At 40.0% G+C, this 13,169-nt stretch overlaps 2 protein-coding genes across 2 annotated transcripts in view; one reads left to right on the top strand and one right to left on the bottom strand.

The window, feature by feature from the left end:
- Positions 1 to 3,772, top strand: part of COG5 (component of oligomeric golgi complex 5) — a 343,779-nt gene extending 340,007 nt beyond the window's left edge. The window contains exon 25 of the mRNA XM_006859350.1: positions 3,658 to 3,772. Within this exon, the coding sequence (XP_006859412.1) occupies positions 3,658 to 3,772 (115 nt within the window). The remainder of the gene's footprint in view (positions 1 to 3,657) is intronic.
- A 2,257-nt stretch (positions 3,773 to 6,029) lies between these two features.
- Positions 6,030 to 13,169, bottom strand: part of HBP1 (HMG-box transcription factor 1) — a 37,849-nt gene continuing 30,709 nt past the window's right edge. Inside the window, exons 9-11 of the mRNA XM_006859268.1 lie at positions 12,229 to 12,546; positions 7,154 to 7,295; positions 6,030 to 6,095 (exon numbers count right to left, since the gene is read on the bottom strand). Of these exons, the coding sequence (XP_006859330.1) occupies positions 6,078 to 6,095; positions 7,154 to 7,295; positions 12,229 to 12,546 (478 nt within the window). The 3' untranslated portion in view covers positions 6,030 to 6,077. The remainder of the gene's footprint in view (positions 6,096 to 7,153; positions 7,296 to 12,228; positions 12,547 to 13,169) is intronic.

Raw genomic sequence — 13,169 nt, 5'->3', positions numbered from 1 at the left:
CTCTCTCGCTCTCTTTTTTTTTGTTTAACACATTCTCCATACATTTGTCAAGTACCAGATCCTGGGGATACAAATGAACAGAACAGCCCGACCCTCAAAGATCAGTTGCATTATAAAAGGGAAAACGTGTAAGTGAGCAGATGTTTTACAGTGTAATGTGAGAATGTGGTGTAAGAAGTTCTAATGTCTTGTTGAAATAACATGGAGAGTCTGCGGCCCGGACCGCAGGTGGCAGTGGGGTTGGAGGGAGAACGGCATTTGAGTGACAGGTGCTTCAGTGCTACCTTTTCATTCTCAACAGCTGGGTCATGTAGATAGTCCCATTTTACAGATGAACAAATAGGCTCAAAACATAATCAAGGTCACATAGCTTAGGTGCTCAGGAATGGGGCAAAACCAAATATCGGGATCTGTTTCTTACCTCCTCCGCTCACAGCTAACTAAAAGCAGTCACGCCCAGAATGGAGGTTGGAGCCAGCCTTCAGGGATCTAAATGCTGAAAGAAAGCCTGCTAGGCCTAGGTTGTTGATACCAAAGTCACAGCTTTTCCTACCAATGCACCCAACTCTAAGACATTTGCATTCATGTGTGCTGTATGAAATCAGGAAAAGCTTTAACAAAGGGGACATTGGAGCTGGGTCCTAAAGGATACAGAGCTTCCTAGACAAGAGCACATTTCCAGGATAAGATCATGTGCCCCAGTCACGATGCACTAGTCTGGGTAACTGCAGATCAGCAGATCTGTTTGCAGCCCTGACCTTGTCTCAGGGACATCGATCTCAGAGCTCAACTCTGCGCACAGTTATCCTAGCCCGCCATCAGATGGGCACTTGAGTTGGGATGAGAATCACAAATGGAGTGGTGCTTCTTTGCATATTACTTGATAACACTAACAAGTGAAACTAAGAATTTCAGGGTTTTTGTAAACGACATCAAACTGTCTGGAACCAAGCTGCAGCACAGAAGGCTGGGAGAAGGATGATGGTAAACCTGAACATTGTCCTGTAAGAATTGTGGCATGCCACGTGACATGATACTTCAGAAAGCCATCTCGTGTCACATGGGAGATGGGGAAGACAGTGCCGGGATGACTACTTGAGAGACCACAGTCATAACCACGGTGCAAGATGGCAAGAGTTTAAACTGAAGCCAAGGGAAGAGGAGGGACTGGATGTGGAAATATCCTGGTGAGCTAACTAACCAGAATTGATGACTGATTGGGGGCAGGAGTCAAAGGAAACTTGAACTGGAACCTTTGGGAAGATGGTTCTCTTTGTTGAAGCAGGGAGAAGAAGGCTTCGTGAACCATCTGGCCTCTGGTGCCACTTTGCTGTTGCATTGTGAAGCAGCCAGACAACACATTTACAAACAGGTGTGGCTGCCTTCCTAGTTGGCTGCCCTCCCATCTAATTCATGAGAACATCATAAACAGTTGACTGGTGCCGCATGCTCCTGTCTAAATTCAGACTGCTTCATCATCACATCATTTATTGACAATTGAGCCCAAGAGTGGTTTATCCAAGTTGTGGGTCATTCATGTTCCTTCTACAATTGGAATGAGAACTACAAGTGTTACGCTATGAACCAAAAGGCCCATCCTCCCAGCTGCCCTGAGCACATAGTCCCACGGTGTTGGGCTCCCCCTGGTGGAGTTTATAAGAGCTACAAGCTACGGTGTGGCTTTTTAGAATTCTCTTTAGTAAGGTAGTGTAGGAAATGGTGTGATGCTGCAGGTCAATGCGCTGGACTGCAAGGTCGGTTTGAATCACAAAGTGGGTGGTTCAAGTTCACCAGCTGCTCCTAGGAAACCCTATGCAGGGTTGCTGTGAGTCAGAACCAACTTGAAGAAACTTAATGGGAAATGGAAACTGACTACACTGCAACTGTACAATTATAATAAAAACAAAACAAACTCCCTGACCTTGATTCCAACTCTTAGCCACCCTACAGGACTGAGTAGAACTGCTCTATAGTTTCCAAGACTGTAATTTTTTTTTTAAGTTTTTATTGTGAATTGAGTAATAGTTTACATGGGAGAACATCAGTTTTACACTCGTTAAATTGCAATTACAGTCTCCTCCATGCATCATTATTCAACAGTATTTGCTTCCATTCCCTCTGTTTTATATACATATCTGTTTTTATATACGTCTGGGGGATGTATACAGAAACACTCAGGAATATATAATTATTTGAACAACCAAAGGGCACATTCTGCAAGCCTGCCTCCTGACCACCAGCAGAGTCTTCCATTTTCCATGAGTCTAAAGTCCTCAGCTGCTCCCTCTCTCCATGTCCTCATCTGTGGTGTCACGTCTTCTCTGGATAGGGTCCCACATTCTGCTCATGCTTCTCTCCCTTGATGGTCCTAGGGTCCTCTGTTCCTGGACTGTAAGATTAACTAATCTCCCCCCCCCCTACTTTTTGTTATTGTTACAAAACTTATACCTTTACAGTTGTGGCAGTCACAATTATCCAAGACTGTCATCTTGTAATGCAGCTCTTGTCATTTTTATGGAGTCTTGGTGTAACAGTGGAGCATAAGAACTTGACCATAAGGTTAGTTTCAAGTGCAAGGTAGGTGGTTCAAACTCACCGAGTCGGACCGATTCCACAACACTTACCAGCAATCTATATGGAAGCAGACTGTTGCATCTTGCTGCAGAGCAGCTGGTGGGCTTGAACTGCCTACCAGTCTTTTCAGTTAACTGCTGAACACTTAACCACTGTGACACCATCAGAGCTCCTCCGTCAAATAGACTGAACACGGTTTATACTTTAGCACATTAGTCAGTGTTAAATGTTTGAAGGCTGTTGGTCAACTGGCGTTGGAACTGAGCATGAAAATTCCAGAAATGGGCTTATTTCAAATTTGTATATATTGATACACTGTAAAAGTTGGTGGTTCAAGCTCACCAGCCGCTCCTCAGAAACCCTATACAGGGTTGCTATGGGTCAGAACTGACTCAACAGCACTGAACAAGTTGTTTTATAGGGTTGCTTTGGGTCAGAGGAGTCCTGATATAGTACTGTGGATTAATGCATGGGACTGCAAAGTTGGTTTGAACTGCAAGGTTGGCGCTTTAAGCTCACACTGCCACTTGAAAACTCTATACAGGGTTGCTATGGGTCAGAACCAACTCAACGGCACTTAATGAGTCCAAACCGGCTTGACAGCACTTACAAGTTTTGTGTGTGTGTGTGTGTGTGTGTGTTTTTAATGGAATCCTGGTGTAGCGCTGTAGGATCAGCACTGTACTGTGAACCACAAGGTTATCAGTTCAAACCTAGCAGCAGTTCCTTGGAAACCCTATACAGGGCTGCCGAGTTGGAGTTGAAATCAACAGCAAGCTGTTTTATAGAGGTCCTGGTGTAGGATAGCCCCCACATTGGCAAATCTACCAGCCCCTCCTTGGAAACCTCATACCATGTCACTAGAGTTGGAACCAACTTAACACTTAAGCTGCTTTATAGGAGTCCTCATGGCATTGGGTTTGAATTTACCAGCTGCTTAGTGGTATAAAGGAGGTTTTCCACCCCTGGAAGATATACACCCTCAGAAACCCTACCACAATGATTCAGAACCGACTTTGCGGCACACAACAAGCAGCTGTTTATTTATCCTCTAATTTTTCATGTTTTCATTTTGGTTCTCAGGGGAGCCCTGGAAGCTTATGTACAATCAGTAAGAAGTAGAGAAGGCAAAGAATTTGCACCTGTGTACCCCATAATGGTTAATCTGCTTCAAAAAGCAATGTCTACTCTTCAGTAACAATGTATTTGTTCATCTCCACTGTAATCATTCAGGCTGACAGTCAAAACGAACCAGACAGCTACTATCTACTGCTTTAAGACTGTAAATGATTTTTGTCTATTTCCTATTGATCTTTATGTTTACCTCTTTAGAGCTCCTCCTTTGAGTAGGATAAAATGTCAAAATACTATTTATCAACACAAATTTCCTTTTCCAAAAGTGCATCTCTTTTGCCCTGATTCTCCTACAAGGTTGGATAAAACGCCTTTCCCATAACGTAACTGAGTCCACTTGAAGATGTGCACATACGCACATACACACACACAGTCCCTCCGCTTTAAAAGAGATACGATCAAGTTATGTAAAACGTGTCCTGCTTCTCCCCAAACTATCTTTTTACTAATAAATGTATATAGCTCAGTTGTTCCCAAACTGGGCTGCATATTGGAGTCACTGGGAGAGCTTTAAAAGTCCCTGCTGTCCGTGTTGCAGCCCACACTAACAAAGTTAGAATATCAGCTTCCCCAAGGGATTCCAATATTCAGCAATGTTTAAGAGCCACCGTTACTGTTTAAATGCCATGCTGTATCTTTAAATAAAGCTAGGCTTTCTGTACACTGTGTCATCATTTTGTTAAAAGCAGACTTTTGGGGCCTTGTTATGGAGTGAACTGTCCCCTGCCCCCCACCCCCACCCCACACACACACATCATAAACCCTAATATCTGTTTGTGGTTATAATTGCACATTAACTGCTTCTGAGATACAAAAGAGGTTGTACGAAGAAGCCAGAGTTGGAGTAAGAGAGATGCCGCTACATGAAGGTCACCCATTAGCTCTGAAGAGACAAGGACCTTCCTCCAGAGCTCACAAATTCTGAGTTTAGGATTCTGGCCTCTTAAAACTACGAGAAAATACATTTCTATGTGTTGAAGCCATCCATTACTTGTGGCATTTGTTAAGAGCATCACTGGATAACTGAACAGGCTGTTTAACCTTGTATCAAATAGATCAAATTAAAAATAGAAACCATTTTCATTCTATATAGATTCCCTATAAATAATCTAGGCCCCAATTTGTGTATTTTTTACTTGCCCTGTTAACTTTATTTTTAATTTAAAATTTTAAGTCGTATCAGCAACATCCCTAATTATAAAATCAAAACAAAAGTCTTGTGAGTGTTAAGAATTTGCCTTGTATTTGTCAGCCCCAGAACCTGGTTATTCTGACAGCTCAAGCGTGGCATTCAACCAAGGTCAGTCAGCAGAAAGCAGAGACAAGCATTTTTATTTTTTACCATTTTATTTGAAATAATATACAAGAATATAGTGTGCAAAATTTAGGGGCAACGTCATGAAGAAGTGTAATGAAATGAAATCAATTTTACAGCTGTGATTCCTAACCAGAAACACCACTTGGTAAGTAACATGAAAAGCCATGATTGTAGCTCAGAGCAAATGCAGCTGTATTGCCGATGTATTTGCTCTAATTTGAGACAGTCGGAGGGAAAAGTAAAGTGCAAGTGTTGCACTGCAGTAAGTGCAAAGTCGGCCCCCACCATAGATATGATGATGAAATAAGGTATTTAGGATACATGGCTGCTGAGATATAGAACACAAAGTTACAAATACAATGGTGTCGACTGTTACTAGCACCATTACAGTGACTATATCCCAATGCTATTAACTAACTCATCTCGCCCAGGGCTGGGTCTCCCCTGGAAATCATGGAAGGCGCTGCCACCTGGTGCACAAACTCAACCTCCTATGGTAACTGTAGCAGGTGGCTCTGGGACACTGGCAGCCTCTCGGCACTCACCAGACTAGGAGCTCCCGTGTTTGGCACAGATGCTAGGCCATGTGGTTGCTCAAGGGAAGGCCAACTCCCAGCTTCTGCTTCATTCCATCATGTGTACAATACAGATTAATAAGCAGTAAGGAGCCAATGTATAAACAGCAGTTACATATTTTTAAATTCTTTTGTACAATTTAAAATAAAACATGTAGACACTTCGCCTCTCTTTCTACTGGACTTTAGCACCACAGGATGTCAGTTTTCAAGCCTACATTACCTGATAGACATATATGAAGTTTGGAAGAAAAATAAGGCAATTTGGTTTACAATGTTGATAGTTTTAGCTTACTTAATGCTCTAAAGGAGAAAGCAAGTCCTCACTCATATTATTAAATCATTTTAAGATTCAATGCTATCAGTATTTTATGGTCACACGAATTCCGGACAAATGGTGAGACCTAGATCTTAAGTCTTTCCATCGGGAGCCACTGTTTACGTGAATATAGACTTAAGAACGTAAGCATCCTGGTTCAATGTTGTTGTGAGCCCTGTGGGGATAAAAGGAAACTCAGTCAATGTTCACCAATCAACATTCTACATATGAAAACCAAGATGTGTGTAAGACAATGTTTCTAAGTTTACGATTTAAAAAAAGACTGCTCCCTTAAAGGCGGTAATTTAAAAAAAAATTGCTAATACACTGATGGCTCAGGTATCCAGAGAATTAAAAACGATGATTACAAGAGGTAGACTAACATGAACATCCTGCCACATGATATTCTAATCAAAGAACTTCCAAACTGAATTCACCCAACATCTTCATGCACTGGAATTTGACTATTGAATAATTCTTGAAAAATTTTTAATAGATGGACCCAAATTTCACTATAAAAGAAAAAAACACAAATAATGAATTAAAACATCCTTGGCTAGCTCTTTTGCTGCAAAGTACTGACACCTTCATGATAGTTTTAATGACATATCAAATTGAGCCTATTCTGGTCTATTACGTGAAATTTTCTTAAAATTAACCTAAAAATAAGTAGAAAAGTTACAAGAACAAAATCTACCCAAGACAGCAGTCTTATTACCCTTCCTAGGCCTTTACATGTCTCCTCCTCATTCAAGTTCTTAATTTAGAAATTCTGTGCATGGAGGAAGTCCCCATGAAGGCTAGGTAATATACTCCCAGACCTCCAGCCCTCTCTAGCCCTTAGTCAGTTAAGGAAAGAAAGGCTGTTGAGACACACTACCAAAACTTAGAGAAGTGTTCTGCTGGGCTACCAATGGGGTTAATAACATTTACCTTTAAACCCAATTAGAAACACTAAATTCCAAAATTACTTTTCTACCTCAAGTATTTTAAGACTAACGTTCTTCTCAAGCTTGCCTGAGACTTCTATTTTTTTTTTTTTTGCTAAGAGAGTTAAGTGGCACATGATGCTCAAAAGAAAAGCGAGACCCTCCTTACATAAGGACCTAAAAACACTAAGTTTTGAAGTACAAAAATATTGAGAAATAGAATCATTACTAGCAGTTGCTCCCACATGCCAGTACAGCCAAGGGGATCAATCATGATTTTATGTAACTACTTGGGGAAACGTACTGAATTAGTTCTTTTCCTTTTCCAACAATCAGGATTTAAACGTTTTTGTTCTTCAGCCAAAGCCTTTGCTTCTAATGTGTACATCCTTCTTTCTTCATTCTTCATCTTCTTCCACCTGTCACCAAGGATCACACTGATGGCTCTGTAAGATCAACAGTGACATATGCTGAAGCAAGACGTTTCCATCAAACTCCTCCTATAAGCGCTATTCTGCAAAGTTGAAAAAAAGACAAATATCTTGTGCAACAAAGGGAAGGGTCTAAGCACAGTTAGGTAGTGTGTATATTTCCAATCATCCAAGGACATCTAAAATGCCTCACATTGGATGTTCTACAAAGCTTAGATTTAAAGACAATGGAGAAATATTATTTCAAAGAAAAGTTTTAAATTACCACTCAACCTATCCCAGCACATCAATTTTCAAAAGATACTAAGGCTATAAATTAGACGATGTTCAGAAACAGCAGCATGAAGTATTTAACTGGTACTAAAACGATTCTGACTTTCTGCTTCTGTCCATCACCCCCAAACAGTGTGGCAAAGGGCCTTTTCACTCCTGCAACCACAGTGAACCATGTGGTGCCATTAACTATGCACATGCCTTACTGTTTTTCTCCTAAGATGGCACCACAACAACCTTAGGTAACATTCAGACTTAGCACTTAGGAAAAGTCCATAAACGCTAAGATGTCTGAACAGAAGTCTGAAGCTATCTCCTACTGACCCTACTAATGCAATCTCACCCCAGACAGTGAGACACAAACCACTTTCCTTCTATGAAAGCTTCTAACCACTAATTTCATGACACTGCACTCATATAGAAGACCCCAGAGCCTCTTGTGCAGTGTATGCCAGAATTTTATGCTCTGGTATGCAAGTTAAAAGGAGCTCTGGTAGCATAGTGGTTACGAATCGGGCTGCGAACCTCAGGGTCAGCAGTTTGAAACTACCAGCGGTTCCGCGGGAGAAAGATAAGGCTTTCTGCTCCCGTAAAGATTTACAGCCTCGGAAACCCTGTACAGGGTTGCTATATATGAGTTGGAACCGACTCCACGGCACATAACACCACCATGCAAGTTAAAGACAGGCCTCTTTGTTTTAGAAAAACAGTAACCACAGCGACTCTAAGAATGATAAAGAAATTAAATGTAAGTATATTTGTCTTTTTATCCAGTAAGTTGTTGAAATTATAAACATTGTGTTACAACTTTCTTTAACAAAGTAAAAACTAATTTTTATAAGTCCTTGGATAGTATTTAGTTTACATTTTTACCACTCAAAGGAATATAAGAAAAATTCATATATACCCATTTCTATCTTCCAAAGTAAGTAATAATGTTTCTGAAGGGGCCAGTTAACAAGATGAGGCTTTCTGCTCCCTTGAAGACTTAAAAGCCTGGGAAACCGTAGAGTCCCTATGACTAGGAACCAACTCCATGGCACTTTATCAACAATTTAAACCTTCAAGGGCCTTCATTTAAGTTAAAAGATGATGGCTAACAAAACATGTCCACTACAGACACATCATCTGCTGTGTAGTTAATAGGAAGGGGTGTCAAGACGCTTGCAGAAAAGTAGAATTCAAAGATAATGGAATTTTCCCATCAACTTTTGAAGCCACCTCTCATTAAGTTCTTTCCTTGATAAATCAGAAATATTACCTAAAAATTAGTTTTGCAGTTGGAATTTCTAACAATATTTTTTATGACCTATTATAGTATCCATTCCCTCATAACTTGCTCTATAATGTGGATTTATTTACTGAATTGAAACATATCCTTGTTAGCGTGTGTGTGGGGGGGAGGGGGAGAGAATACAAGTTCAAAATTAAAATTCAATGTAGAGACAGGTGCATCTGGGATCCCTTAATATTAAATGACTGTAACGTATCACATGGGAGCAGTATTAAAATGAAAAGAACAATATGATTTATGAGTAATGAGGCTGTAACCTGATATAATTAGAGATGCTAAAACACAAAATAAAACAAACTTAAGGAAACTGAAGTTGACACTCTTCTTCTCTTAGAATGAAGTCAGTCTAATTACTCTATCCTTGCTGTGACTCTCAACAGCTGAGCACAAACGATTATTAATAATTCTATTTCTAGGTGGGTTGTTGTTGTTGTTGTTAAGTGCTGTCAAGTCAATTCCAACTCACAGCGACCCTGTATAGTGTTTCCAAGGAGCAGTTGGTGAGCTTGAACCGCTGACCTTGCAGTTCAAACGACTGTGCAGTCTGACGCATTAGCCCACAGCGGGTACAATGAGTTAATCATTGAAGCTGCTAACCCCAAGGTCAACAGTTCAAACCCATCAGCTGCTCCAAGGGAGACAGATAAAGCTGTCTGCTCCCTTAAGGATTTAGTCTCAGAGGCCTAAGGGAGCAGTTCCACTGTTCTCAATGGTCAGTACCAGTCAGAAGGGACTCACAGGCAGTGGGGTTGGTTTTGGTTTGCTTTTTGTTTGACTCCAGTCATTTCATCAGTTCAAACAAAAAGAGGGGCATTGTTATTAGTGCAAAGTATTCTTTTTATATTCTGAAAGTGTATTTTCTTGAGAAAATCATGTAAGACACCAGAAACAGAGAATTCAAGAAAAACAATACAGGCTTAACTTACTCTCAGAAAGGAGAGAACAGAATTAGAAATTGGGTTAATAGCCCAAAGTCACAAAAGTGAAAAAGCCAAGAGTTACAAAATTCCAATGGTGTTGGAAGGTCCACAGAATTCTTGATTCAGTAATTCGTTTACGAATCGATTCTAAAGAAATAAAAGAAACCAGGGCAAAAATGTTCCTTACAGGATTACCTTGTATGTTCTAATGTAAACTGACCTAGAAATACACATTTGTATCACCTCCCTAATCAGATATATCTGGGATACGAAGCTTCTCTTTTAAAATGTAGACACTTAGAATTAGGTTGATCAGACATTTAAACCTGAATTTATAACCCAGTTATTTTATGTGGGTAATCATTTGGCTTTCTTCATGAGATCAAGGGTAAAGGAAATGATAGTTTTGATTATCCAATGAGTTAATGATATAAAACAAAAAAGAAGGGCAGATTTGAGTTAATTTTTATTCCTGGCTACACTGAACACAGCTCTTAAAGTCCGTCAGCGTTTTGACAAATCTGACAGCTTACGACGAACTGCCAATGCCTGCGCACTCTATAGTATGACACAGTAGTCAAATTAGGACACCCTTGAGATCTGACAAAGGTATGCTAGCCTTTTCTATTGTTGTTACAAGCCGTTGAAGTTGGTTCCAATTCATAGGGTAGTTTCCAAACAGCAGCTCATGGGTTTGAACCACCAACCTTGCGGTTAGCAGCCCAGTGCTTATCCTACAGCACCAACCAGGACTCCCCAAAAAAAGCTGACTGTAGAGTCATGCTTTATAACTTCTGTTACCATCAGATCCTCCAGGATATTCTACGGAATAAACCTTCTTTTCATAGAGAAAGTAAAGGTGGATATTCTACCTAGACCAATTTAGTTTTAGGATTCATTTACATTCTAAAGGATGCGGCTGAAGTGTTTAATTAAGGTCATGTGCTAAAAAATCATGTAATAAAAACAAGGTGGTTGTTGTTATGTGCGTGCCGTGGAGTTGGTTTCGACTCATAGCGACCCTGTCCGAGGCTGTAAATCTTTAAAGGAGCAGAAAGCCTCATCTTTCTCCCGCAGAACAGCTGGTAGTTTCGAACTGCTGACCTTGTGGTTCACAGCCCAATTCGTAACCACTACGCTAATACTTGGATTTAAATGTTTTTCAAAACTGGTTATGGATTTGGAAGAGGAATAAAGTTAACACTTTGGGGGCATTAATTAAGGATAGCTTATGAAACAGCTATTGCATCAAAAAATCATATTAGGTCAAGCATTTGAAAATATTCCTGACTTAGAAGTTTTGTTTTTTTGGCATCAATACTAAACAATGATTTTTAAATGTACCTTTTACTTTTGTTTACAAAAGAAACTTTTGCTTTTATGAAATACCAACCTAAGTGCAAAAGTCTGAGCTCAACTAAACTTTTACTAACTTAAAATGATAATGTATGTTGCTGTTAGCAATCACTGAATTGACCTCCAACTCATGTACAAGAGGATCAGATAGCTCACTGTGATCTGTGAGTGTCCACTGGCTGATTTTCCAGAAGTAAATTGGCCAGGCCTTCCTCCTAGTCTTAGAGAGAAGCTTCACTACAACCTGGTTAGCAACACAGAATGCACTCCTGCAATGCACTGAAGGAGCAATGGCCAGTGAAACCCAGGTCTCCAATAGTTCTACTGAACCACCACCGCCTTTGCATAGAGCGGTGACAGGGTCTTTTAAATACTGGCATAATTAGACATGACAAGTTTGGTTCAAGTAGACACTGATTTTCTTTCGCCCTCCAAGTCTGTAGCATAGGGTTAGATTAAGAACCTTAATCTTACTTTTATTTTCTCGCTTTTCTTTGTACATAGGATCAAAGCAGAGGAAAAAGATCCCTTCCAGACAACTTTTCTGTATTTCTAAAACATGACCTAAAGAAAATATCTTTATAGAGTTTAAATTTATTAAAATGTCTGAATAATAAAAAATTCTCAAATCTGTCCAAGCTAATCCTTGCTCCCCAAACTGGAATTCTCAAAAGTGTGCAATCTAATAGACCAATGACATTTATTATGTTTTAAATGGTAGCTACTTTGTATTCTGGCCCCTTAACTGGAGTCCTGGTATGCTGCTGCAGGAGAATGCACCAGCCCACAAAGCCGGTTTGAACTGCAAGGTGACGATTCAAACCCACCAGCAACTTCTCAGAAACCCTAGACAGGGTTGCTATGAGTCAGAACCAACTCAAGGGAACTTAACAACAACAACTGCCTAGCTGGGTATTATAAGAAAAGAATTTGGTCCTGAAAGTTTCACTTAAAATTTTTCATTTTTTAAGACAATCTGCGAGAATTTAAAAATTCAGTAATAAAAACTATTCAAGTATAATCTAAGGTCATCTAACTAGCCTAGCTATTGAAAACTGCATTGCAATGTTATTCAATTATAATAAGAATGATCAGCATTTGTTACCTGTTATCTTTCCCTGGATACATCTGAGTATATTCAACTCTGTATTTTTTGGCAAAAAGCATGAAGGCATTCATTGGTCTTTTGCACTTGTTAGGAGAAGTGGCACTCACAGTCCCTGAGCTGTGGTTTTTGACAGCTTTAGCATACAAAGAATTGGAAGAGAGCTGTGAGGATCCAGGTGAGCCACAGTTTTTACTGAATCCAGACCTGGCAAAGTCTTGACTACCAGGTCCTCCGCAAGACAAAGATGCACGACGCTGGCGAGCCATACTACTTAAAACATATACTGCAGACGAATCCAGCGGTGTGAAGTCATAGCTAGAAAATTAAAACAACACACAGGCGTGGCTTTCAGTTCTATTTAGATGATCTGATTTGTAAAAACAATAAATCATCAAACAGCCTTTAATATCTGACTGGAAATGACAATGTATTCACCCCTGCACAATGTTACCAAAACACTACACTTTATTTAACCTTGCTGTTGGGAATTGTTTGTAAGATGAAACTTTACTTACCTAGGTGGTATATCCATTGACTACACGTATTAATTAAAAGAAACAAAACCCTTTGCTGAACAACTGTGAGCCCCCCACAGGAATCTGTTATATCCACAAATGCCTCCTCCAGAGCCTACTCACAACGCACTTCTTACTTTAGATTCAATGCTGACCAATATGAGCATCTGATTTGTTGGCTTATTGAAGCCTAGAAAATGAAGATACAGTAGGAGACATGTATCAGGCTTAAGAACTATCACCAAAGACTGGACGTCAGTGAACGTGGGCCCTTAGAACTGTTCAAATCAGCTAAAAGAACTAAAAATGCTTTGTAATCACAGCCCTTTGCATGGAGAACAAACAGCCATAACAGAATCCCTAAAAGGCCATCAATGTATTTCAACACAGACTACTAACTTAGGCCATCAATGTATTTCAACA

This window comes from Chrysochloris asiatica, unplaced genomic scaffold (genome assembly GCF_000296735.1).
Source record: "Chrysochloris asiatica unplaced genomic scaffold, ChrAsi1.0 scaffold00032, whole genome shotgun sequence".
NCBI classification, from domain to species: domain Eukaryota; kingdom Metazoa; phylum Chordata; class Mammalia; order Afrosoricida; family Chrysochloridae; genus Chrysochloris; species Chrysochloris asiatica.
The sequence above is the reverse complement of the archived record's forward strand: the minus strand, read 5'-3'. Positions and strand labels throughout refer to the sequence as shown.